The sequence below is a fragment of the Engystomops pustulosus genome, chromosome 6 (assembly GCF_040894005.1).
Source record: "Engystomops pustulosus chromosome 6, aEngPut4.maternal, whole genome shotgun sequence".
NCBI classification, from domain to species: domain Eukaryota; kingdom Metazoa; phylum Chordata; class Amphibia; order Anura; family Leptodactylidae; genus Engystomops; species Engystomops pustulosus.
The window spans coordinates 68567837-68595074 of NC_092416.1; the positions used below are offsets into that span (position 1 = coordinate 68567837).

The 27238-nt window shown below is 40.9% G+C and overlaps 1 protein-coding gene across 10 annotated transcripts in view; it reads right to left on the bottom strand.

Annotated features, from left to right (window-relative positions):
• The window catches only part of MTOR (mechanistic target of rapamycin kinase), an 82386-nt gene continuing 55148 nt past the window's right edge, over positions 1-27238 (bottom strand). For 6 of the 10 annotated variants that reach the window (XM_072156415.1, XM_072156413.1, XM_072156411.1 and 3 more), the window contains exons 38-59: positions 26735-26861; positions 26276-26393; positions 25998-26192; positions 25672-25772; positions 23882-23978; positions 19253-19351; positions 17325-17447; positions 15459-15641; positions 13802-13936; positions 13532-13706; positions 10734-10869; positions 10502-10649; positions 10301-10423; positions 9847-9929; positions 9688-9760; positions 9003-9077; positions 8748-8883; positions 7291-7356; positions 2999-3079; positions 2419-2499; positions 2147-2252; positions 1-1765 (exon numbers count right to left, since the gene is read on the bottom strand). In XM_072156415.1, coding sequence (XP_072012516.1) covers positions 1750-1765; positions 2147-2252; positions 2419-2499; positions 2999-3079; positions 7291-7356; positions 8748-8883; positions 9003-9077; positions 9688-9760; positions 9847-9929; positions 10301-10423; positions 10502-10649; positions 10734-10869; positions 13532-13706; positions 13802-13936; positions 15459-15641; positions 17325-17447; positions 19253-19351; positions 23882-23978; positions 25672-25772; positions 25998-26192; positions 26276-26393; positions 26735-26861 — 2477 coding nt within the window. In that variant the 3' untranslated portion in view covers positions 1-1749. The remainder of the gene's footprint in view (positions 1766-2146; positions 2253-2418; positions 2500-2998; positions 3080-7290; positions 7357-8747; positions 8884-9002; positions 9078-9687; positions 9761-9846; positions 9930-10300; positions 10424-10501; positions 10650-10733; positions 10870-13531; positions 13707-13801; positions 13937-15458; positions 15642-17324; positions 17448-19252; positions 19352-23881; positions 23979-25671; positions 25773-25997; positions 26193-26275; positions 26394-26734; positions 26862-27238) is intronic. The other 4 variants (XM_072156418.1, XM_072156417.1, XM_072156412.1 and 1 more) reach the window with 2 other exon arrangements.

A 27238-nucleotide genomic window follows, 5' to 3' on the forward strand; every position in this document is an offset into this window, starting at 1 on the left:
TAGTTGATTGATATTTATTGATAAGTTTCATTTATAAACAAAAAATAAACAAACAGAGACCCTCATAGTTTTCTTGGGATAAAATATCAGTGTAATTTAAAAGTAGAAATGTCAAATATGGTGCCGTTATGAACAGACTGTATCAGACAATTACCTTACAATAAGCGGTATTACTGGTAGTGCCGCCCTGCATCTACTCTATAGTCTCCCATTCGGCCCCGCTTGTCAGGACCCTTCGCAGTCACAGCAATTGGAAGAACACAAGCAAATGTCTTCATTATGGAATTAACTCTGTTATTTTACACATCTATGCATTTCATTGTCCATGGTACTTAAGACCTGACAATATCGGCTATTAGTTGCCCTAATACTGTGAAGGGGGCGATAACGGCAGCATTTCAGATAAATGTGGTGTTCCCCTTAAAATTAATGTAGGTCAAAAAAAAAAAAAAAAAAATCACAAAGAAGATCTACAAGGTCTTTATACATCATGACTCTATAAGCTGCAGCTCCAAACTTACAAGTTCCAGTATATAATAACACATTGCCACTATGATGACATGGAGATACACAGTGGTTGGATATCACCAGGATGTTTATCATTGTTATAGAGCATTTGCCGCAGCCACCGCTGCAGCTCACCTGCTTATTGTTGTGAGAGCCAAATGATAGTCACCCAAATTCCCTGAAAACAGATATTACCAGGATGGCATTTATATTCTTAGCAGAGGATGGACAAAATATGTTATATTTACAGGGAATCTTAATGTGTTCATTTCTAAGTGAATTTATCACATTGTTATAAAATCCAAAATCTTGTGGTGGTTAATTTCCTCATATCTCTATACACTGGTCTCCATTTTCCTCATACAAGAGCCCCAAATTCTCGGGTCCAAAAACAGTTGTTTTAAGGGCGTTCACATCAAGAAAAGGAGCTTAACAACCCAAACAATGAGGCAGCTTTGAATGCAAAAGGACGGGGGTGGGTACCCTTATACCTTTTATGGCAAAGTCAGACTAGTTAGACATAACTCTAGTTGGGACAGATTGCATACTGCATTATTATTAGATTCAATTTAGTCAGTATGCAGTAAGCTCATGAGCTCCCTCCACTGGTACATGTAGGTAGCTTGAATTATATAAAAAATTTGTAATCAAGAGTTTTGAACCTAGCCAGATTGAACAAAAACAACCAGAACCTGTATCACCAGTCTCGTATGTGCCATGAAATAAAATTATTTTCAAACCTATATCAAATACAGCAAATCTGATCCCTTCCATAGGTTTGAAGCATGTCTCATTGTAGGTATACATCATCTTCTTAGAACAAATTATTGCATTGTGAAATATGGAACCTTCATGCAGTACTCAAAAATATATATAAAAATTCCAACATAATATATAAATAAAGCGGCACTGGAGCACTTGGCGTCACATATATATTTTGTATCACTTTATCAATCATAATTCTTTCACAGCTACATCACTTCTGGCTAACCACTTCAGTAATAAATTGTAATGTTCTTGATTTGTAGCTGGGTAACAGGCTGTATCTTCCAGGTTATCTGACAGGCGCCAAGCATGATTGGTGTGGCACGGAGCAATCCCTATATACACAAAATCCATCCCAGTGCCCACAGTTTAGCAGTTTGCTAAGGTAAGAGACACCGGTGATCAGCAACCCATGACAATGACATCCATTGTGCTGCCAGCTCCATCAATTCAGGTCTAGGAAGGTCACAGCAATTTCTACCAAAATGGACACCTGAAAAGAAATGAAAAGGTATTAAATGTCTTAATTAACAGATTAGCATCTCTCCATAGTGGAGCCTCAGCATTTCGACAATTTTTTTTGTATCTTGTTTGGGGTTGAAGAAATGGTTTGGTAATAAAGCGGTGCAAATCCTTAACACCATTGTAAACCTAACTGATCCATTTTTGGCTTCTTGTATCCACCACTAGAGGGAGCTCACTAGATTTACACAACTGACATGAAATGCATCGTATTTTCGGGTAGTGACTGCAGTCAGTCACAATTGGAGATCTACTAGAAAAATGGATATCCCAACACTAAGAAGCATATAATTTGTGATTAAATTGAAACAGTCTTCGAAGTTGACTCTTTAAAGTGTTACATATGACTTACCATCCAATATAACACTGACAAAGGTTCTCGTGAGACGTGGCTTGCTTAATCAATAATTCTACCTGTGTGGCCACATCAAGAGTTTCTTCATGGGAAAAGTCTCGACCTAAGAAATGAAGAGTGCATCAGTCATCTGTATTCTAAAATACATAAAATCTGTCATGGTAGGTCATTTGCATCCCACAATGCAGCAGCTATCATATATACAGGTGACACCCCCAGCCCCAAGCGAAACCTGTGTGTAATATCTATGTGGCATTGCCTGAATTTACCTGTTAGCTTATCTCGAACTCTGTTTATAATCTGGATAGCTTTCTTATTTAGTGCTTCAGGCTGCACTAAACCATCACCAACTGCAAAGAAAATAGATAAAATGTAATTGCAACAAGAAAACAAAATTACACATATTAGAAGGTATTATTACATCCTTTACTAACCATTTTGTTAACGACCTAACGCTTTTTGGGAATTTTGTGCTATGTTAACAGCCATAACTTTTTCTTTTAGTTGGGACGTCAAAATATTTAGTTTACCGATTCAATACTTACTACATAGAGATGTCCCCAGTGTTGGTTTTAAAATGGTTTTCTCTATTTTACAGTTACCATTGAAAATCAACTCTGGCGACACCAGAACTGGAGAAAACATGACACTGGGTGACCAAATCTTAGTAAGTTGATGCTGTTCTGGTGAACTATCATTCCACTAATCCCACCGTACATATTTAATCCATATTGACAGTATTTTAAACTGGTCCTATATTTTCAATGATATTGGGTAAAGGATGATAAATTTTCTTGAAACGTTGCAGTTTCATAGAGGATCCAAATAAGGAAAGGTGAGTGAACGTACTATAGGTGTGTATGGACTCCGGCACTGTACTTCCAGGCTTCTTGTGAGCATTCTCACTAATATCTACAGTTTCCATCATTTCTGGAAAAAAACAAAAAAGAAAATAACATTAACAAAAAAGCCTATAGGTTAACAACATGCACATTATACTGATGTGTTGTTACTGTGTTGTACTGTGATACATTTGGCAACATAAAGGAAAATAATGAACTTTCTCAATTCTGTCACTAAATTGTATCCAGAAAGAGATTTAGGGGTATGGATAACTGGGCAGAGCGTAGGGGCTTGGCAGACGAGGTGGGGGTCATCATCAGACCCAATGATCTGTTATTGTTGGCAGGGATAGCTGTTGTGTTGCGTCTTTACAGTGGCTCCCCAATCTGACCTTATATGTTGAGTTCTTAATAGAGGAAACACTAGGCCAGGGATTGTATATCCTCGTAGTTCTTGTGCTATCTAAGCTTCCCCATTTTCTTGTGTCAGACCACAAGCTAACTCGTTCCAACTAATGCATTTTGTGTGAAACATGAAACGGCTTTAAAGGAAATCCACCATCAAAATCCATCATGATAAACCAGGGCCACTTACTCATAGATCCAGGCACCGTGACTGTGGTAATCTTCTTATATTTGTCATACATGGCCTTCTTCCTTCCAAAATCAACTTTTACAATTATGCTAATGAACCAAGTGGCCACCCAAGCTCTTCTGTGATATGGCTTTAGAGGACGTTACACTGTCTAACTTCCCCCTGCTCCCTTAGCACTTGTGCAGTGAGCAGTAAAGCCAGATCTCAGAGGGCTTCAGGCACATTATCATTAAAAGTTGATTTTAGAAGGAATTAGGCCATGGATAGCAATTCTAAGATTACCACAGTCACAGCGCCTGGATCTTTGAGTAAAGGCCCCAGGTTTATCAAGCTTGACATTGATGGTAAATTTTGTTTTGTCCAAGCAAAATATCCATCTTATTATGTCTACAGCTACACTGCTTACCTATGTGTCCACAGAATAACAGATTACACACATTCACATTCTCCAGCCCAGCTTATACGTTAGTAAGATGTTAGGATTGGTGAGAAGACTGCAGAATCATATATAAGAAGCAGCCGCATAATAAGTATAAAGAAAACTTGTGAAAATAGACACGCAAGTCTAATAGCTGCTGTAGAAGATTCTGTTCTGTAGTATAAAGCAGACAATATGCTGGATGACTTTTATGGGAGTCCTCTTAATTTTGTAGTATGGAAATACAGTCATTATTTTTTAGAGGCTGCTGGATTAACATCATGTTCTGTTCATAACCTGTAAAGCTTAGGGAGACGCTGTTCTGCAGTGCTGGCACGAGTAGGGATGATATACACATCACGATACAAGTGCCGGCATCTACACAGCGGTGTTTACGCTTTCCTGATTGCTTACGGTGCGCCCTGTGAGCCCACATTGTGCAGTGCCCACATTACTGTTGTGGGAAAGCTCTGGAGCCGTGACACAGAACATTGTAATTTCCTTGTGATTTCCCATAAGGATTCTGATGATCTGTCAAACACCATTACGCTGTGGCCATTGCCCAGGATGAACCCAGCATGTGAGGACACAGTATCAGAAGGACCTCTTATACTTGCACATCTATTAACCCTTTCAGGACTAAGTCCATTTTGACTTTAATGCTACATGCACACTATGTTGTTTCATAGATGTGTCTGAACCATATTTTATAAATCAGTCTCATATTTCAATGTTATTCAATGTAGTCATGTAGTCCAGAGGACCGTATCTGTGTGCCACATGCACAACAGTCCTATTCCTGTCTGTATTAGCATCCGGTGCTTTCCCATAGAAAACTTCTATGGACCTGTGAAAAATATTGAAGCTGCTGCTGTCATCTATCAGTATATGATGCTTGTGGCTTCCACATATGCAGATCAATTGCTTGGCAACAAAATCTAGTGACTGGAACAAAACAGAGGCATTTACCGGCCTTCCTTATTTTATATGGACCATAAATACAATGCAGAAACAAGGGGCCAAGGGCTGCATTTGTGTCCATACAGGGGGAGAAACAGGACACATATGGAGGACAAATACAGTAAACGGATCCATTGTTTTCAGCCCATATAAAACTACATGCTGTGTGCATGTAGGCTAAGGCTTTACTCACATGGCCCGCATTGGATCCCAGGCGCAGCACACGGCTGGGTGGAAAAGGGAGTGCTCCTCTCCAATGAAAGGCGAGCACCTGCACTACAAATTCACCCAAATTTACGACAGGTCCTATATTTTGCAGCGCAGCCGCCCATTTAAGTCACGGTGCGGCAAGTGCCATAGACTATCGTGGCCTTGTGAAAAAGGCCTAAGAATGTAAGGAATCTTATACATTTTTTCTTGTGAAATTCAGACAACCATAGCCTTCACATAGCTGTCAAAGGGTTTGTTTTGTAAGATTTTGGGATACTTACAAGTTACAGAGTAACTTACTGACCCTTTTTTGGGAGTGAGAACAGCCTTTGGAATCTGACAATCTTCTTAAAAATTGTAATTTGTAACATTCAAGTTGAAACCTGCAGACTGGGTATAGTTGCTGCCCCAAGATTTGAAGAATTGAAATGTGAAAAAGATGATCCTTAGTGTTTCAAATGGAGATTAATTTAAGGCAGGTAAATTCAGATCTCATGCAGCTTTTGGCTGACATAAGAGGGACAGTAAAAGTCATATACCACTAGAAGCTTTGAAAGCAAAACGTTGCTACTACTACGGTAACACAGCTGTTTGTGGTGGTTCCAAGAGTCAAACCCCCATTCATCCGATACTGTTTATTATCTGGAACTCACGTTTAACCCCTTTATACATTATCACATAGAAGTACACCAGACAATGCACTAATTTAGCGCATCCCAACTTACATGGCAGTAACTAACCATCAAAAAGTAATACTGAAATGTACCAATGGAAACATCAACTCATTGGTCAAAAAAACAAAAAACAAACTCCATTGATTGAAAAAGGTTATGGTTCTTGGGAAAAATCACATAAAAATAACTATAGGAAGTAAAAAGGTGATAAATAATCCACAGTCACGGGCGCAAAACTTATCATGTAAAAAGTCAGAGGCCTTTTTTTGTTAATTACTTGAATAAAAGCAATTATTACAAAAGTTATTAGTTAGTTATATAAGCCTCACAACGGCACCATTAAAAACACAACTAATTCAGAAAAAAAACAAGCCCACAAACAAAAAGGTTACAGCTCTAGTTAGACAACAATATAGGCAGCATCGTGTGCTTTGTCAGGCAAGACACTAGGGCAGAGTCTGAGTGAGAAATCTCTCCTGCAGAGAGACCAGACTCCGTGGAAAAGTTAGCCTGTAACTATTTGAGAAGCAGGGACAAACCCTGAAGAAATGATATGATAGATTAGTTAGCTAGGGAAAACCTCCGAAACGGCAGCCTAGCCGAGGGCTAGATAGATGGAGATGACCATTCTATTGCAGTTGTAAATGTTTGTGCTTTGCAAATGGCTAAAGTTTTTGCTGCTCGTGGGAAGGAGTAGAAAGGGTGTAAAAGATACTTCTCTGCATGCATAGGTCACAGTTGACCACGGCATATAAGGGGTTGTTTGGGATACGAGTGCATCTCTGATCTTGGCCAGTAAAAAGACTGGCTGTCAGATTCCATTAGCAATCTCCTGAAAGTACGTGATTACCATAGTGTTCATGTACATACTGCAGCATCACAGGGTAAACTGAAGCGTTAATGTGATGGTACAGGTTAAATAACCCATGCACATAGGGAAGTTAATATATAAGTTAGCCATTGTACGGTATCCTTATTTCAACAAAAGGTCTCTATCAGGACATTATTGTCAAGGTCTCCTAACAAGTAGAGATTGTCTAAATCAGAGAAGCCATTTAGAACCAATCCCCTTGTAGTCCTCATATTGATACAGCTCGCCAGCACATGTTCTCTGTTCCATGACTCCTTACTACTGCATAATGCACTAGAGCTCTCTGGTATGATATAAAAGCTGAGCGACACCCTAGTGCCTCCCAAACTTTTCTCACCTAAGACAGTCTCAAATATCACAGCTGCACATGCCCCTACCAGTGCTATATGCAGATTTTATTCCTAAAGATTCTGTAGTAGTGGTGTGGCTGAGAGTAACAGAAGAATTTTTTGTTTTAGGATTCACATGCATGGATTGTGATTTGTTAAACAAAAGTTAGGCAGGTTTTATTTGTTGGACGTGAGTAAATAGACTCCATGGACATTGTTGGATTGTTTGAGGTTAAACTCACCCACAGACTGTCCGGCTGAGTACGAGTCTGTCCGTGTACGAGAGCGTTTGGTGCCTTTTATATTGGCTGTGAAAAGATTATTATATAGACATGGTGAGAGGCTGGGTGATGATTGGATTCTGATTATCATGCAAATCAGCATGGATACATCTAAAGGAACTCATCGAGAAGAGTCATTATTTATAGAGTCATGGGGGGGGGGACGACGACTATCTGATCACTGTCCAACTATGAAAAACGTAGCTGATGTGGCCACTGACCAATGGGCCGGCTTCCATCAAATAAAAAGAAAAAGGCTTTTCTTTATCTTTTGCTGCTTTTCTGTATATTCATGACAGTTTTCCAGATCACTGCTTGCGGTCATTCAATAGGAACCTTTACCATTTTCTTTGAGTGGATATGAATATGTCCATGTTATTATTTGAAGTAAAGTGTGGGCCTGCAAACAAAAAAACACCTCCTCCTCCCGGATCTCATACAAAAATACAATTAATGCCTTCCCTTTTTGCATAAGATGTTGGTGGAGGATTCTGGATACATTTATCCACTAGAAGTAAACTATTCATGTTCTTGCAGAATGACTGCAGACCATCAGGATTCATTACAGAAACTGCATTGGAAAATTGTCTATCTTTGCCATTAAGCCATACAGTGCAGCAACGGAACACACCTGTGGGACTATTCTGTATCCATCTTTGTGTGGTTCATTTTTGAACCCATGTACTGAATATGGAAGCCAACGGAACTAAGCTCACTAGGGGGTGTTGATCGATAAAGGAGAGAAAGGTCGAATTTATCACGATTCATGCGCTTGTCATAACCCCCCTATCTCCAGCGGCACACACTGTGCTTGATACTAAGAGGCTCCGAGCTCTTGGTACATCGTGCACCCCCAACAACCCCCACCCCCCAAAAGAGTCTGGCCAACTCCCCGGCCCATCGCCCACCAGGAATTAGAACTTTTTCATGGCTTGTATTCCATTTCAGTTCCTGGAGATGAGGGAATTTGTCACATGAGCATAAAATTGCGAAGATTGGACCGCAGTCACTGAACGTTACTCAGAAGCCGATTACTGGTGTAATAGAAATTGCTCTGATTAAGCTTAATATTATGCCCACTACTGGATATAATAATAATAATAATAATAATAAACAGTTCTTGGTAATAGATGCATTTTCTACAAGCACTGCACTCCCAGAGGCAAGTAATATCCTGACTATTTAATGGAGGACCCATTAAAATTTATATCTCGATTACTCCTAAGGCTGTAACTATGCAAACAAGCAAAGCTGTTCCTAAAACCTAAACCACATAGAGGGATTGTGATTTTCCGCATCTCATAAACCACAATAGCACATATAGGAGTTATGTGTGACTGCTGGCGCTTTCTGGACATGCTGAAAAAGACCACAGGATGTGTATGGAGATGTGAGGTGACCACATGAGTGCTACTTACTGTCCATAAGTCTCCAATTGAGAAGAGGGTCATATACAAAAGCTTCTAGCACAGCCATGACACTGTCCTTGTGTTCCCGTAACACCTCCATGACTGTGTGACATGTGATACGATAATTCCCATCAAGGCCAGTTACCTTTGGACAAAACATAGGGACGGTTCCTTATACTATAGATAATTACTGATGAATATACAAAAAAAAAATATGAGAGGTGAACAGATCCTTTCTTGAAAGCTGTGTTTTTGTGTCCTTACCTCCATAGCATTGGTTAACATTCTTGTTAATCGGAATGGAATCTTCTCCGGAAACTTTTCCCTGGTCATGGCCACCTTAAAAGAAAACACATAATATGTTGACTAAATATGTGTATGTAAGTTATTATTTTCTGAATATGTGGATAAACTGTATTGCTTGGCAGACCAACATCCTGCGATTTCATGTTGTTTATCCAGCCGTGTCTCTCTTCCAGCATCTGCTTCATGTTAGATGTCCTGCTCCCTTACTTGTCTATGATATTATCCTAATCTAATTGAAGCCAAAAAGATGCAATCAAGGTTCCCACTTCTTGGTGTGTGCAAAACCTATAATAATCCTGTTATATAAGCTTAAAGGGGCTTAGAGGGTAACCATGTCCAAATACAGCAGGAAAATGATGTCATCACCATAGAAATGTATATACAAAAGATTCATTTCCCAGGATTGAAGATAAATGTATTACTCAGGACATGTTTCTGTTACTTGTAGAATTACACCCCCAATACACAATACATTGCACATGTGAGGAAAGTCGCAGGATGTCCATTATACACAGCTGCCTATGACAATACACCAAGGTTTTCCTTAAACCTTCGTCGCTAGTAAGTGGGAAAGAAGAGGTCCAGGGAGCTGTTCCATCTATGCCAAACAATTCCCTGATTGAGTGGCAGTACAAATAATTACCTCAAAGCAATCTCCGAAGTCGATATGAAGTATTTTGCCGCTTAGACGATCAAGCATCAAGTTAGATGGATGTCTGCAAGAAATTACAGGCATAAACATTCTCCATCTACAATCTGTAATATATTTATAAGCCACCATCTGCATACACAAAACATGTACCTGTCACCCAAACCTAGGATGTACCCAACCATGGACATCACTGCCAGAGACCGAGTGTAGTTGGTTCTTCTGTCAAACCAGACCTAAAACAGAAAATAATACAATCATATTTGTAGCATCACCTTATAAAACAGTATCCACATTACATCTCTATTAAATCAGAAAATGGATGCATCTTCTGACAAGAACGCAATGGCCATCTTTGTGCACATAGTAAAATGCACCATCATATTGCAACTGTGGCCTTGTTTATAATGTCTAAGTAACATTGGTAGAGAAGACCTTCACAATGGTGACATCATTTTGCATATCGGCCAATGATGTGGAGCTGCTTGATGCATAATTCCCCTGGCTTGTCTCTGGTAATTACCTCTAGTGTTTTTCTTCAATCAAGTGCCAGATTATAAGGTTTTAATACTACTTTTGGGTTTAAATGTAATAGAGAATCACCAACCTCTGAGCTTGGACTTTTTAGCCAAAGCAGCTTGGCCAGGTCATCCCCGGCAGTGTTATTGACAGCATGCTCAAACACTTCCACCTTCTGCATGAGGGTGAGATGATCGTAATCTGGAGCCATCTACAACCAAGAAAAGATTAAGGTTAAACCTCTGTACTGCCTACACTCAGCTACTTACTGAAGGCATAACCTGCTTACCCTGAGCATGATGCGATGTTCAATGTTCAGTAGGATTTTCTTCTTCTCCCGATAGTCTCGTATGAGGGCATGTAGTGTGTCGCAGTGAGGAACCCATCCGATCAGACCAGAGTTAGTGGACAATGGGATAACTGCATATCTCTGAATACTGTCAAAACAGCAAAACAACAGAAAAAGTGACTCCTTTTACTTTTCTTTACAGCATACAAACCACTACGTGAACAATCCATACCTGAGGTTTTTCCGCAGAGATGCTGGATCATTTGCTAGAAGAGTGTTAACCAGTCCAAAGAGCTGCATCACTCGCTCATCCTGTCGTAGATCTTCATGTCCTTTCAGCAGAAACATGAACTCGTGCCCATTGCTCCCTGTAAGGACAAATACATATCTCACTACAAACCACTGTCACCAGTATTGGAAAAACTAGGATCAGTCAACTCATTTATATGCCAATGTATATCATGGATGGCACAGATTAGCCTGATGGAGTCCAATGAGGTAATTTAGGCTTTAATACGGTTAGTTCACTATACTGTTTCCTCCACACGGTGCTAGGAGTAAAGTGTTCTGCACCATTGCTACTCCCACTCTATAAAAATGGAATGTAATCATGGCCAGCTCTACAATGGTGGCTGGGACGAAAACTGGCCTGATCTCACGTTCAAAGATTACCCAAATGCCAAAACCATGTTTTATAATTACACTTCATAAAGGACTCGAAAGTAAAAACATCTTAAGGTTTAGCGAATCCATAAAAGGATTTTACGTTTCATAGTGAATTCTGCACTATTCCGACATCTGCTGATAGACAAGTCGCCTACAGCTCAGATGATGTCACAGGCGACATGCACTGATCCTTATGCTAAAATTTCACACATAATCATTACATGGTACTAGGGTTGCATGATGCATTGAAACCTTGGTACTTATATGATAGGTGCAAAGCCAGAACAGTTCAATACCAGGTTTCTCTTACTTGCGGTACTGAATGACTTCCACAGACTCTACAGACTCCTTGTATCTGTCTGCAGAGCAGACATCAGGCAGGGAATCCTTTTGAGATGTGTCGGATTAGCGCAGAGCAGGGACCACGTCATCAGGGAGATATCAGACCTGTCCATATATGGTGCCTGTACATCTCCAGGGCTTCCCCAGAGCAGATATTGGGTAGGGAATACTTTTTGTAGACTTGTCAGATTAGCGGCAGAGCAGGGAGCACGTCACCAGGGAGATATCACCATCTGCCCATATATGGTGTTTGCACATCTCCCAGGGCTTCCCCAGACACACGACTCTAAATTATGCATTAATTTTTGCTCAGCCCGGGATTTGAACCCACAAACTCCACCTGCCATAGAGATACAGAACAGAGCCGATATAAACTAGGCTATGGGCTTAGTGGTTGTCTGTGGGAGGATTTTTGTAACCAAGAGCTTCACTGTGACACAAGCTGAATATACTGGTATATAGAGAGGGATCTTCTCAGATTATTATTGAGATGATTATTATTATTGAGATGATGATTATTATTATTAATATGGAGATTATTATGGAGGTGGTTATTATGTAAATTATTATTGAGATGATTATTGTGATGATTATTATGGAGATGCTTATTATTATTAGGGAGATTATTATTATGGAGATTATAATATTTTAAGCATATAATACAGTTAAATTAAATGAATAAAATGTATTAGACAAAAAATAAGGGCTCATTCAGACGGGAGTTCCGGTGTTTATCTGCAAAAAATGCTGACATGATGTCTGTAATCAATCCATATTGTATCCGTATGTCATCCGTTTTTTTCACATGCAAAAAAAGCTGATGGGTTTCCAATCTACTTCTTGCCCTGCCCAGATGGTTGCAACATTTGAAGAAAAAAAAAAAAAACACTCTGGATACGGATGTCATGCATGTGCCGTCCATTGTTTTGCAGATCCATTGACTGTACATGCTCCCCATACGAAACAAAACAACGCATGCTGCAATTTTTTTCTCACTGTCTGCACACCCGTGAAAAAACGGACATCTGAACAGACCCATAGGAAACAGTGAGTCCATTTGCCCTCCGCAAAAAAAGATTGCATATGGACATCAAAAACCCCCGTGTTCATGAGCCCTAAATTATACTATTTAGTATAGTATTTTATATAAACATTACTAGAACAACCTCTACAACACATCTACTACACGGTCATAAAGCACTAAAGCTTCTACTGGCAAATCACTAGTTGACCGTTACTGATTGCATTTAGAAATGTGCATTTCATTTGAAACACATGCAATGTAAATGCCCCCTAAACATTCAGATACTTTTTTCCTTTTCTTGAAAGTATCGTATTAATATCGAGCATTGCAATACTTTTCTGGGTATCGCATCAAACTCAAAATTCTGGTATCGGTGCAACCCTACATGGTACCAAATCAACATGTAGCCTTAATGACCACCGATTCTGCTTGGTACATATAATGGACCAGGAGAGGGCAGTAGGGAGATGTGAGGTACTGCAGCTAAAGACATCTTTTATACTGATCATGCAGATGTCTGACGAATGGGGAGGGATAACATCTGCAATGGATGGAGAGAATGTGTAACTTTGTGTTTGTTGTTACCAAGTCTCCTTTCACATGAACTGTTGCTACGCCAATGCTGGGATCCGGGGACAGCATATATTCGGCTGGAGAGGTGAGAGCTTCTCAGCCCTCACCTCTTCATAGGGAGGTGTGCTGCCGTATGGTGGCTGTATGCTAGCTGCTGTTCATACAGCAAGCATACTATATGCGGTCGTGTGCAAGGGGCCTAATCATAAGATAAAGTAACTTGGAGACTCCCCCAGTTTTCCAAGTCCAGACACAATCCTGGAACCTAAACCAATTTTCTAATTCCTGCTGCCACTAATTCCACACAGAAAAGTGTGGTAACACAGGTCTACAGTGATGCTACCAAACAGGAGTCAAAGCTACTAGTAGACTCCCTTTAAAAGCAGAGTTATAGTTTAAAAGTCTAACAGACATAAATGACGCACCCATTAGTGTTAGCTTTCGAGGCCTCTGCTTGGAGGTGATAACCTGAAGGGAAGGTGCAATAGACTGGATGCGTATTATTGGTTGATTGGGATCATAAGTTCCTGGTACAGCCAATTCCAAATCTCGACACATCAGCAGTTTGGGGGATACATACTGGAGCTCCAGAGAGGTAAGCTGAAAAACAAACCCAGAACATGAGAGCGCTCCATACACTTTCAACAGTAAGTGACAGGTAAAGAAAAGGCAATTGTGGTTCTTCATTCACTTACCTGAGGCAATTGCTTGGAGATTCGTCGGAAAACATGGTAGTACAGGTCCCATGCCTGCGTTAGATCCTTTACATTACCAGATTTCATGTACTTTCGACACCAGTCCTGAGCCTCCATTAGATCTCTACCATAAGCCTTGAGAACAAGAAGGATGATAAAAGAAAGAGAATCACCATAATTGGATATCACATATTATTCTTCCTTCTCAACTTAAACCGCATGTGACATGATGAACTTCCCACATGGCGCTGTCGTAGTGACTGCCTGTACACCCGCTCCAGAAAATCCCCTTTTCCTCTCTCCCTCCCCACTTCCCCACCGTCTTTTTCCCCCTGCTTTGCGACACTTTGCTCCTTTCTACCTGCTCCGCGATCACCTTGCCTAAAGGCAGTGACGCAAGCCGAGATCGAGGAGCACATAAGCAGACCAGCAGTCTGAGACGGTCATACACGCACCATGGAGTTGAGGCAGTGAGGAGGATGCCAGCATCCGCGCAGCAGGAACGTCGGGAGACAGCTGTGGCCATTGGGTCCCCCTGCACACCCATCACCCTAGACTGAGGACTGCTGCAAGGAGGTCCCTGGCTCAAGTGTGGACCAGCAGTGTGAACCATCCAGCAGAGTCCTCTGCGTCTCGCCGAGTGCTTTTCCAACATGCCACAGTCCAGGGTGGCGGATTAGATGTTGTTCTGGCGCTCCTATCCCTGATTAAAGGCCTGTATGTCACTGGTCAGATGTATCCCACCTGCAGACCTGTGGCATGCGTCAGGCCTGCGATACCTTGCAGCCTCCGACCCCTGAGGCCCCACTGCAGTTGCCTGTGTCAAGTCTAAGGGCTGCCCTGCCCCTGCCACTTGGGCTGAAGGACAAACAGCTGATGTCCCAATATAGATCATCCCACTGCTTCTGTGGCCATCAGGCTGAACAGCGGCCTCCCCTATAAAGGCCTAGGACTTCATCCCACCAACTCTGCGGCCTACCTACCTTGAGTCATAAGCTGCCGGTACAAAACTATTCTGCACCCCCGTTCCCAAACCATGCCAAACCCTGTTGGAGCACCTGCACTAGGAAGTATGGGCGCAACAGAGTGCGGGATCCCTGGCAGCCAAGAGCGACCAGTCATGGTGAATAGGGCTCCTAAATGTAGGTGAACCAATGGCTGGGTAGCCACCGGGTTTAAACTTGGTTGGGTGGATTACTGTAAAGCTTAGATGGGTGCCAGATCAGGCTGCTAATAGCACCAGACAATGGCGCCCCTGGATCTGCATGCAAAATTCCCCCAATCCAAGCTGGAAGAACCACCTCTTATCTATCATGCTATCCAGTAACAGGGAACTGGAATCTATGGAATCCGGGTCTACTGTATGTTAATTGTACCACCATTTGTAGTCTGTAATTAGAGTATACATATGTATGTAACCCTGTATGTTATTCAGTAACATGTAACCAAGCAACAGACAAGCAAGCAAACAAACAAGTCACCGACAAACTGTTCACCATATGTTTGACACAGTAGTGTACTGTGAGTAAATAATCGTAAAACTGTATCATAATGTATGATCTAAGCTGGGCACTATGTACAAAAGAATTTCCTCCACCGGGGATTAATAAAGTTGTATTGTATTGTATGTGTTGGTGGTGGTGGGTTAGAAACACACCTGATTAAAAGAGGTCTCCTTAAGCGTCTGAGGTCCCCTCTCCATCATGGCATGAAGGGGATCAAGCACAGCAAACATGCCCTTCACGTTCCTTTCTCCAAAGTAGAGACGTGATGCCTCCTCCAGACCCTCGTGCCACATCTCATGCCAGAGAATAGCAACTCGAATCAGTTCTTCACTAACCTGGTGCCAGAAAGAAAGAAAGGTGAATTAAAAGGTAATAAGAGGCATTTACATATTAAAATACTGTTTAGGTATATAAAAACATGGCTGGTATCTATCAAACAGTACCCCACTCATCCATTGATTCTATCACTACCTTTCAACCGAGAACTTTCAAATGAGATCAAAAGCAAAAACCCCATAGCCTCAAACGTGCTCTTAAAATGCTAACACTCTCGCTAACTGCATGAAACACCAGCTCTCCCTTTACTAATCTATCCTATCTGCCATCTGTTATCCGGCAAACAGCAGATATATACAAGTTCCAGGCTTCTCTGCGGTCACTTTTACCTTGGACCCTGTAAATAAGATGGCGGCTGATGGCTGGTTCAAGCAGCACAATTATTATTAATTAAATTATTTAATATTGTTCCCTTATAAAGAATGGCTGGTCCATTATACAATTGTTTTACCTCGTGTCACCCCCTCATCCTCAGTCTATAAGCTCTTGCGAGCAGGGCCCTCACTCCTATTGTTCCATATGACTGTTTGTATTCTGTAATGTAATATTATATTTGTCTGTGTCCCCTATGATTTGTAAAGTGCTACGGAATTTGATGGCGGTATATAAATTATTATTATTATAGCAATATATACACTGAACACCACTTATAGGTACATGTTTGCTATTTGTTCACTGTATGGCTAGCTATAGTGGTCATCCATTCAGATTTGTGTTCTTCATTTGTATTTAATACAGAGTTGTGCTTTTCCAACATTCCTTTAATCACAGTAACTTATTTGCTAATTTCTCATGTTTATCATGAATAAGATTTATTGATTTTTTTAAAAATATTGTTGCCCTGGGTGTGTTTTTATCAGTGTTTGAGTGCGGGGTCAGACTACACAGGGTTTTTTGTGTAGTTTCTGTAGTTGAAAACACAGAAAACTACAAGACGTTAAATCAAGATGATTAGAAAAATTTCTAATTTATTCTTGGTAAAGTTCACATATCACTGAGGTCAGTGGGTTTCTTCATGGTGAAACACTCTGCAGGCTCAAGTACACTTCCACTTTAAAGGGAACCTATCACCAGGGTCCTCATTTTCACTAAAGACAGGTTGCAGAAGACCATTATCACATCTGCAGTGCAAATATGCCTTTCTGCATTTTCTAAGCATTTGCAATACAATATAATTGTGTGTTATAACTTACCTTGCTCCCTGACAAAATCCTGGGGTAGTCACAGGGGCTGGGCTTTGGTTTGGATGCATTTCAAAAAACAACATGTGGCTTGTCTGTGTTACTCATTCCTCAGATCTTAGCCCCCACCTTTGTGCTCCCGTCTAGCTCCACCTCCTGCTTCTTCTCAGAGGTTACAGCCTGGTCAGTCTGGCATCAGTCGGGGAGGGACAAGCTGTGCAGGAGCACACACATGGAGCCTGCAGCTCAAACAGGTCACATGTTGTTTTTTGAAATGCATACAAACCAAAGTCCAGTCCCTGTGACTACCCTAGGATTTTTTCAGGATGCAAGAGTAAGTTATAACACACAATTATATTGTAATGGCAGATGTGCACTGCAGGTGTTATGGGCTTTTACAATCTGTCTTTAGTGAAAAATGAGGTCCCTGGTGACAGGTTCCCTTTAGAAAAGACCTTCTCCCTCCCCTTTTGCAGAATGAACTCTGAGGGGGTCACCTACCATCATGGCTTGCTGGACTAGGGTGTTGCTATGTTCACACATGTTCTTCAGGATCTTGTTTGCAGCATTGTGACGTGCCGTGGTTGTAGATTTAGAAGCAACAGTAAGGGGGTAAATGAGAGCCTGTGGGATTGAAGTAACACACCATGTAAATAGCAAAGAACGATCATGTTAGCCATATGTTTCCCACCAGGTCACACGTGTAACCCATGCACTAGAGCAGCCTTAGAAAGGAATGATAATCTGCCCTTCTAATGAGCATCTCCGGGGACAATTACCCTGCTGCACATGAACGAGGCGAGGCCCCAAACCGTACAATCAGGAGACAATCATAGAGGAAAAACAAGTGCAAATGAGGTGAAACTAACATTGCTCAATGCCTCACATCTGATGACGAATTAGCTCCGGTATTCTCGGGTTGGTTAAAAACATCACATATGAATGTCATTACCACCAGCATTAGATGGACCCTAATGGCAATGTTCGGGGTCTTAAATGTTGCACGCAAACATGTCCCAAATACTTAGGTCCTTCAGCCCAAGCCCCCCCCCCCCCCTACCTCCCCCTAAACCACTTAGCATTTCATTAAAAAAAAAACACCAAGTTTCAACCAAACTAAATGTCATTAATTATTTTGTTTCTGGCTATATACCAAGGTTCAGTGTCTGCTGGCTATATACCAGGGGGCATATGGGGGGGGAGGGGGGGCTGGCTATATACCAAGGGGCATGGGGGGGGGGCTGGCTATATAACAGAGGGCATGGGGGGGCTGGAACTGGATAGCTAGTGATAGCAAGAGATGCCACAGAGTGAAACTGCATGCTTTAAAACTGTTTAAAAACACAAAAATCACCCTTACATGGCTTACATGAAAACATGTGGTGCTTGTTCCCTACTGCAAGGATTTCCGTGGAAACACATCTGCAATTAGGCAAGCCCCTCCACCACAGCCTTTGCACTGTGTTTCAAAATGTAACACAATGGCCGTTTGTGAATGCAGTAATGTGCAGTGTAATAGAACTTGCATTTTTAACTCAAAGATTAAAACTCAAACAACCAACATTTTTTTTTAAAATGGTCACTATTCCAATATCAATATATGCTGAAATATTCAGAAGGATTCATGCTCCATTTTATCAGCAGTGATCTCCAGCAGCTTCCAGGGAAGTCAGAGCTTCATTGTCAATTGTTCCAGTAATACAAATTCCAGAGACCCTTCATGAAATAACACAGCAGTTTCCTATCTGTATCATTGTTCTCCAGCGTTATGATCATTCTTATAACTACAAACATTTCATTCCTGAGCCTGTGCCGCTGCTGGAGGAAGATATTCAATTTCATTGTAAATTCCAAGGCTGATTTGTTGTCACCAGTCCCAGGCAAAGTAAACTCCTGTCTGATTCCCGTGATAACCAAGGCTAACCTGCCAGTGACTAGTTCATCCTCAAGTAATCAATTCAAGTATACCTGGAAGACGTTATTCCCCCATAGTTTATATACTTGCGTTTGGGTACTAGGAACATGTTTTACAGGTTAACAAGGCAAAACACATGTTGCTAGCGCCCAAACTCTAACACTTTGGTCTATACGCATCTATGTTCAGGAGTAACTGGGCAGAAAGAGAACAAAAAAAAAAAAGGAGTAACTGGGGAATGGGGATCATGGAGATGTTCGCATATTGTATGGCTAGTTAGGCCAAGTAAAGAGATGTGGTGTGCATTTAGCTTTTGAGTGCGTTCACATATATGGCTAGCAAACACATGCGATCAATAACCAGAATCCGGCATCTTGCATTAAAATAATCCAAGACACCAAGTTCTGGTTACCAATCTCTTTAGTTTGCATAATAATTCATATAACAATGGGCCGAAGCCCACCCCAGGAACCTAGTGCTGCATTTGTAAACACTTTAGAGGACATTAGTTTACCTGTGGATGATATCGTCCAATATCAGTGAGCAGCTGGTGGATGAGACGTCCTACTAGAGGTCTCGGGGTATCTATTCTTGCAATGAGCTGTGGAATCACCTGTGACCATCAAACAAACAGAACAATCTTTTTAACAGATTTAAACAATAAGGATGGAGCTTGAAGAGACAAGTTCTGTACGCTTGGGAGTGCTTTATACAAATAAAGTATCTGATATCTCGTACTAATAATAAACAGCAGAAAAGTTCTGTAGGCTGGGAGATGCAGTCTCCATAGCAAGAACTCAAACTAACAAGTGGAAGCCACCCATGACGTTTTACACGGGTTCTCCCAAGTTTAGACGTTATACAATATCCACAGATTAAGGTGTAACGAGGTAATTGGTGAGGGTCTTACTGCTAGGACCACCAGCATTCTGGAAAATGGGTATCCCATTCTATCTGGGTGGAGCATGCGTCCTGCCACTCCAATTAAAGGGTTATTCCCATCTGTGCATTTACATTTAATTTAATTCATTTGCCATATGTAAACAGTTCTCCAATTGGATGTTATTAAAAAAAAATGTTCCTGTGTGAAGATAATTTCTCATAAATGTAATCATGTTGTCCCTTAGAAACAAGATAGCTTTCTCGGATACGACCACCTCACATTTTGGCAGCGTTGGCCAGACATGTGCTATTGAGTCCTGCCTGACCACCTGGATTCAGCGTTCATTACCGCAGGACGGCTGTGGGATATGCTGTAACTCCCGGACATTTCATATACGAACACCCTTTGTGTCTTTGTGCAATCACTCCAGCAGAGGTGGCCGTATCCCAGGAAGCTATCTCGTTTCTAAGGGACCATATTACTACATTTAAGAGAAATTATCTTCACACAGGTACATTTTTTTTTAATAACATCTAATTGAAAAAAGTGTTTATATATGGCAGAGTAATTAAACTGAATGTGATTGCCCAGACGAGAATACCCCTTTAAGTGAGAAGCAGATCCCCATTCTGTGGATCATGGGGGTCCAGTTTTGAGATCAGTTGGGGTCCCAGCAGTCAGAAGCACACTGATCACCTTGTTATTCCCTATCCTACTTACCAATTATTCTTTTTTTCAGCAAATGAATTTCAGGAACCAAAGTTACTTATATCCCATGTGATGGTTTTAGTGTCATAGCCTATTGCTATTATGTATGTATATATGGGTGTGTATAAACACAGTTTCACTTCCATTAATTAAAAGCAACCAAATCATGACATAAAGCCCAACTTGTAATGTATAGATTGGCAATGTATGGTCACATGGCTAGGAGTCAGTAAATTCCTCATTCTAGTGTAATGTATTACGGAGGAATAAAAGAATGGAGTACGAGTAAGGTATTGGGTTTCTTTATGGAAAACACATTTGGATGCTGCCTGTCATGATACGAGTATGTGGTAATCAGTGAATTCACTGGAAAAGTTCTTATACTAGCTATTCAATAAAATGATCCAATAAAAAGCCAGACATTGCATTCCATTATAAATAAATCTATTGTCAACACATCAAAACATAGAAGCCTATTACATTTTTCTCTACAAATCCGGCTACAAATGTTATGCTTGCACTAGGTCTCAGCTGTCCATTCCTATAGATACAATTTACATTAAATAAAAGTTCATGTTTGATCTTGGTCCATTTCTTCTGATTTGTCACAGAATGTTATTAACTCTGCTGCAATAACTTTCTACAATTTTCTTATTGGCTCTTACTTACTGCACAATTGATTTTCCTTGGATGACTTTTGAACTTCAGCGGAAAAAACAACCCTAAAACTTTCAGATCAATGTGATCTGTTGTGTGAATGGGTGGCAAGCATTTGTTACTCTATTGCCACTGAATAATGAAAGGGGATGGGATGTGAGTACACAGTACACTCACCGGCCACTTTATTAGGTACACCTGTCCAACTGCTCGTTAGTACTTAATTTCTAATCAGCCAATCACATGGCGGCAACTCAGTGCATTAAGGCATGTAGACATGGTCAAGACAATCTCCTGCAGTTCAAACCACGCATCAGTATGGGGAAGAAAGGTGATTTGAGTGCCTTTGAACGTGGCATGGTTGTTGGTGCCAGAAGGGCTGGTCTGAGTATTTCAGAAACTGCTGATCTACTGGGATTTTCACGCACAACCATCTCTAGGGTTTACAGAGAATGGTCCGAAAAAGAAAAAACATCCAGTGAGCGGCAGTTCTGTATGCGGAAATGCCTTGTTGATGCCAGAGGTCAGAGGAGAATGGGCAGACTGGTTCGAGCTGATAGAAAGGCAAAAGTGACTCAAATCGACACCTGTTACAACACAGAAGAGCATCTCTGAACGCACAGTACGTCGAACTTTGAGGCAGATGGGCTACAGCAGCAGAAGACCACACCGGGTGCCACTCCTTTCAGCTAAGAACAGGAAACTGAGGCTACAATTTGCACAAGCTCGAAATTGCACAGTAGAAGATTGGAAAAAATGTTGCCTGGTCTGATGAGTCTCGATTTCTGCTGCAACATTCGGATGGTAGGGTCAGAATTTGGCGTCAACAACATGAAAGCATGGATCCATCCTGCCTTGTATCAACGGTTCAGGCTGGTGGTGGTGGTATCATGGTGTGTGGAATATTTTCTTGGCACTCTTTGGGCCCCTTGATACCAATTGAGCATCGTTGCAACGCCACAGCCTACCTGAGTATTGTTACTGACCATGTCCATCCCTTTATGACCACAATGTACCCAACATCTGATGGCTACTTTCAGCAGGATAATGCACCATGTCATAAAGCTGGAATCATCTCAGACTGGTTTCTTGAACATGACAATGAGGTCACTGTACTCAAATGGCCTCCACAGTCACCAGATCTCAATCCAATAGAGCATCTTTGGGATGTGGTGGAACGGGAGATTCGCATCATGGATGTGCAGCCGACAAATCTGCGGCAACTGTGTGATCCCATCATGTCAATATGGACCAAAATCTCTGAGGAATGCTTCCAGCACCTTGTTGAATCTATGCCCCAAAGAATTGAGGCAGTTCTGAAGGCAAAAGGGGGTCCAACCCGTTACTAGCATGGTGTACCTAATAAAGTGGCCGGTGAGTGTATATCTCATGTGCCTGTCCACTGGATTATTACAGTTAACAACCAGGCCCTTTTCCATTTTTGAGTTTTCGTTTTTCACTCCCCACCTTCAATAAGCTAGAAATTTTTTCATGTAAAGATCTATGTGAAGGCTTGTTTTCTGCATAACTAGTTGCACTTCATAGTGACAATAATACATTTTTCATGCCATGTACTGGGAAGAGAGAAAAAAATCCAAATCATCCAATATGAAGAAAAAGGAGCAGCACTCACCCGGTAAAATGCAAAGTTTTTATTACATCACAGCAAAAGGTGCTGGGGAGGGGGCGCCAGGTACGGCAAAGATTACATTTATTTCGCGCTGAGGAGCGATTTCTGATCAGTGTCTGGCAGCCCCCCCCCCCCCTTTCCTGTGATGTAATAAAGACTTTGGATTTTACCTGTTGAGTGCCGCCACTTTTTCTTCATGTTGGATGTACAGTATTGCCTTCTCTGCTGCCGCACAAGTAGTGCAAGTCCCAATCTGTTTGTATTGAGGATGTTGGCTCAGGATTGTGGGTAGTGCCCGGCACAGTTCTCAAGCACAAGAAAAAATTCCAAATGCAGTGAAATTGGTGAAAAAATACTTTGTGCCATTTTCTTGTGGGTTTGAATTTTTTGTCCTTCACTGTGTATCCAAAATGACCTGTCTTCTTTATTCTTTGGGTCGGTGAGATCACAGGGTTAACAAATTCAGATAGGTTTTATAAGGTTTTCATACATTACAAAAATTAAAACCTCCTGTACAAAAAAATATCTGGCGCGAATACATTTCTCAAACTTGTACAAAGCTTTGTGTGGTGTCCTTTTTTGCAAGATTAGATGATGTTTTCAATCCTACAATTTTGAGGACTGCATGGCAGTTTTTATTACAATTTTTATATGTTGAAAAATGGTCTAAAAATGGCTTGTTCGACTTTGCAGTTTTCAGTTACTGGGTTAAATGCTGGGAATAACTATTATATTTAGATTGGACATTTTAGGACATGTTGACCTAACATATATAATATTTTTACTGTTTATTTATATCAGCTCTAGCTCAGAATTTTTAGTTTTTTTTTGTTGTAAATTTATTTATCAGACGACCTAGTGTCCTTTAACCCGTGGTTGTCTGATTGATCCTACCATACTACAGTACATGCACTTCACCTATCTCTCACACATGAGCCCACCACCATCATAGATATATTACACAACACTTTAAACATAGGGATCTCTTATATTTTCAAACCTGATTTTAGTGTTGTTCAATTCAGAGTACCGAGTCATGAACCCAGAGGTTATAGTTAGTGCTTTATGTAGAAATTGTATAAATACGTGTTTTCTCAGTTAACAAGTCAAAGCATATGTTGCCAGTTCCCTAAAGCAAATGTTTAGGTCTAAATGCATCTACGTTTGGGAGTTACTCCTCCACGTGTGAACACAGCCTGAAAGAACATTCAAAAAATAACAATGTAGCTGTATAGGGGAATGCAATAACTAGTCACAGCTTTTACCTGCAGCCACGTGTCTATCTGAATGGTCTTAATTCCCTCAACGAGAGCTTCATTCACATCAGGCCAATGGCCGTAATCAAACCAGAGAGTGAGTACCCTGCAAGTGGAAAACAATTCTCTGTATCAGCCATCACATCACATGTATGCTGTCTTTATTTATAACCAGATAATTTATTAGAATTAGAGTCATTCCCATCTTTTAAAGCCAAAGCATATCTTTTTATGATCTGAGCAGTTTTTATACTAGTAACAGTCCAGCACTTTAGAAAACTGTAATTACCTATAAAAATAAAGAAGAAATAACACTGATGATGAAGTTATTAACACTGTAGCCCCCTGCTGGGCAGGGACGAGCAGTGCAGCACTATTAAAGCAGAGCTTCCACCTGACTATGGAGGAAAAATGAAGGCCAATGACAGCATCATATCCCATTAATTTTAATACTCAAATTTCACAACAGTCCAGAAAATAATAAGATAGAATGAGAGTACCTTTATATGGACACTAATCTCACTGATTCTATTATTTGGAAACAGGTAGATAAAGAGAATTATATTGTAATCCTAAAATCCAGCAATGCAGCTGATCAGTGTATGAAACCGTTCATGAGATTTTGGGTTACAACCAGTTCTTGCATTTAGGTGGAGTACATTTTCATAGGACTTTCTATTGTTCTTCCTGGATTATTACAAACATGTTCCCAAGATTTTTGAATACAGAATTTAAAAAAAATATATATATATATTTTTGTACATCATTTAAATCCCATACTTGTTTAAAAATAAATTGAGGACTTGTGGGATCATTGTGGTATAAGGCCCAGCCACTAACAGGCTACATCAAGTATGAGACAAAGGTACAGGGTACAATCAGTTTGTAGCGAAAGCAGTAAGACCGGATAAAGAACAAAAAGGCAGGAACCAACATCCCTGTAGAAGAATATATTACTCCGAAAAAGATTTTTTATGAGAAAATGATTTTATATTAAAGGAAGCTGTGAGTAGAAATTGTCAAGCAGTTTAACACTTACCAGATAATATTTTTTCATGCCCTGGTTTGGTGACATGATCTGGAAATTCAACTTTGAAGTGAGAGACAAATTGGTTGTAAAAATTCAATGGTGGTGGAGAGCTCAGCAGTGAAGTCTAGCTCCCCACCTCAGATTACTCCCTCTGCTTTAATTGACAATTCCCCATTCAGGGACAACCCCTAACTCCTGAAGTGTGGTGCATGATGTCAACCACAACAGAAGGGAAGTTCTGATGAAAGGAGAGCTTGACTTCAGTGCTAAACTCTCCACCTATGTAACTTTATACAGCCCATTTACATCTCACTTAAAAGCTGAATTAGTGGATGATGCCACCATACTGGGCAATGAAATAAACATTATCTCGTAGTATTTTATTAGTTAAACTTCTGCTGAAAGGTTCCTTTTAAATGCAAAAATCCAAGCAGCAGGGTCAAACCCCACGGTGAGTCTTCCAATGGTATTAGTGAGAAATTTTACTAAAATCCTTTTATCACATTGCACAAGTCAGATTTTATTAACTTCATCAGAGTCAGAATTTTGGCCATGTTAATCGCTCCCATGCAATTTCTGAATATAGGATTGTTCAGTTGGCTTCTGGCATCTCTCATATCCTTTGGTTAATCCAGGAAATACTTGTGCCCTTATCACTCACTCTCTGATCTCACAGGGAAAACAAGCCATTGCCCAAGAGGAAATTGTGCAGGGAAAGAAGGCAACATTAGAGCCAAAGCTTAACTTGTGAAGCTGCTAAAAATCTTACCTCAAGGTGTCCTGTAGGTTGTTTCCACGAGACAAAGAGATGGAGCGGAAAAATCCTTGCACGGCCGGCACAGTGTATTGTAATAGGGTATGGGAAAGGTCCTGAGTGCAGAGAAGAGAAATCAATTCATTGCTTCCTCACAGTTAATTTATATATCTTACGCAGAACCTGTCCCTTTGAAACATGCCTTTAATGCAAGGAACTGAAGGCTCTTCTTACACTACATACATCCACCAGCTGCACGGTTCACAGGCTACAGCATTTATAACTATGTGCCTCTCCTACTGGGTTACTAAGGTCCTATATGAAAGTAATGTAGTGGGTACCTCAGATGGCTTCTTCTGCACAGGAGATGGCACAGGGCTGTTCTCCGCGCTCTCTCCTTCGCTCTCACTTTCACTGTTCTCTGTGTTGCCGCTGGCATTGCTTGGATGGCGAACCTTCTTTTCCTCCCTTGGCTGATATTGGTGTTTAAAATGAAGCACAGCCTCAAAGTTCATGACAGCCCAAGCGTGCCAGGCCTGATGAGTAAATACCAACATTGATATTCTTGTATAAGTGTCGCCATTACTGGTGGTAAGGTTTAACATTGATGCTTACTTACCTTGTACCAATTGAGGTCATGCTCAGTGGCAGCATTGTAATACTCAAGGACATTGGGGATTGTGCACTCATTGATGCCTTGCAAGCTCAGTTGCCATTCACCAAGCTTCAGGAAACACCTATAAATGAGAGTTCCACACTAAATTAGTTAAAGCACTTTACTGATCATTGGGCACCTGACCTGTGTTGCTTGAGCAGGAGCTACACTGCACTGTCAATGTCAATATCTGAAGGGGCACTGAAGCCCCCACTAGTAATCAATCAGGGGACCCCAAGGTTGTTTTCTTAGTTATCAACATGCTTCATGTTATTACTGTGATGCACTACAATGATCAGACATATGAAAGACCAAGGCTATGTTGCAGTCCAATAAAATAACATGTAACCGCCTTGACGATTTTTATTACTGAAGCTCCCTGCTGATCCCAGGGGATCAGTGTTGGGGATATGTGGGGCTTACCTTGCCATAAGTTTCTGCAGTTCCTGCTTGTGCTGTGGGTCATCTGCAACATGCTGGGCCTGGATCTGCACGTTGCTCACGAACTTCTGCATATGCTGGAAGGCCTCAATCTGCGTTGCACGAGGGGCATGTTGGAGAAAAACACAGGAAGAGAAATTCAAATGGACAAAGAAGAAAGTAAAGGACAGAGTAGTAATTAAGAGCAGTAGAAGAAAATGGATGAGTGGAGGAGAACTGAATACAGCGATTGTCCCTATACAGTGTAAATGGAAACTTTCCTTTGTGTTCCCATTCATCATTTTCAAGACTCTGCTTGCTTTGAATGGGAATGTTATAAATACACTCAGTTCTATTTCTCAAAGTTGAAGTTTTGGTGCCATTGTATCATTCATTAAGAAAAGGTTTCCCATCTCAGTAGTTTGTTGTAATGTATCTGAACTGCCACAATATATTTTAAGGCAAAAATGTTTAAGCTTAGAGGGTGTGTTCACATGTTGTTTCAGA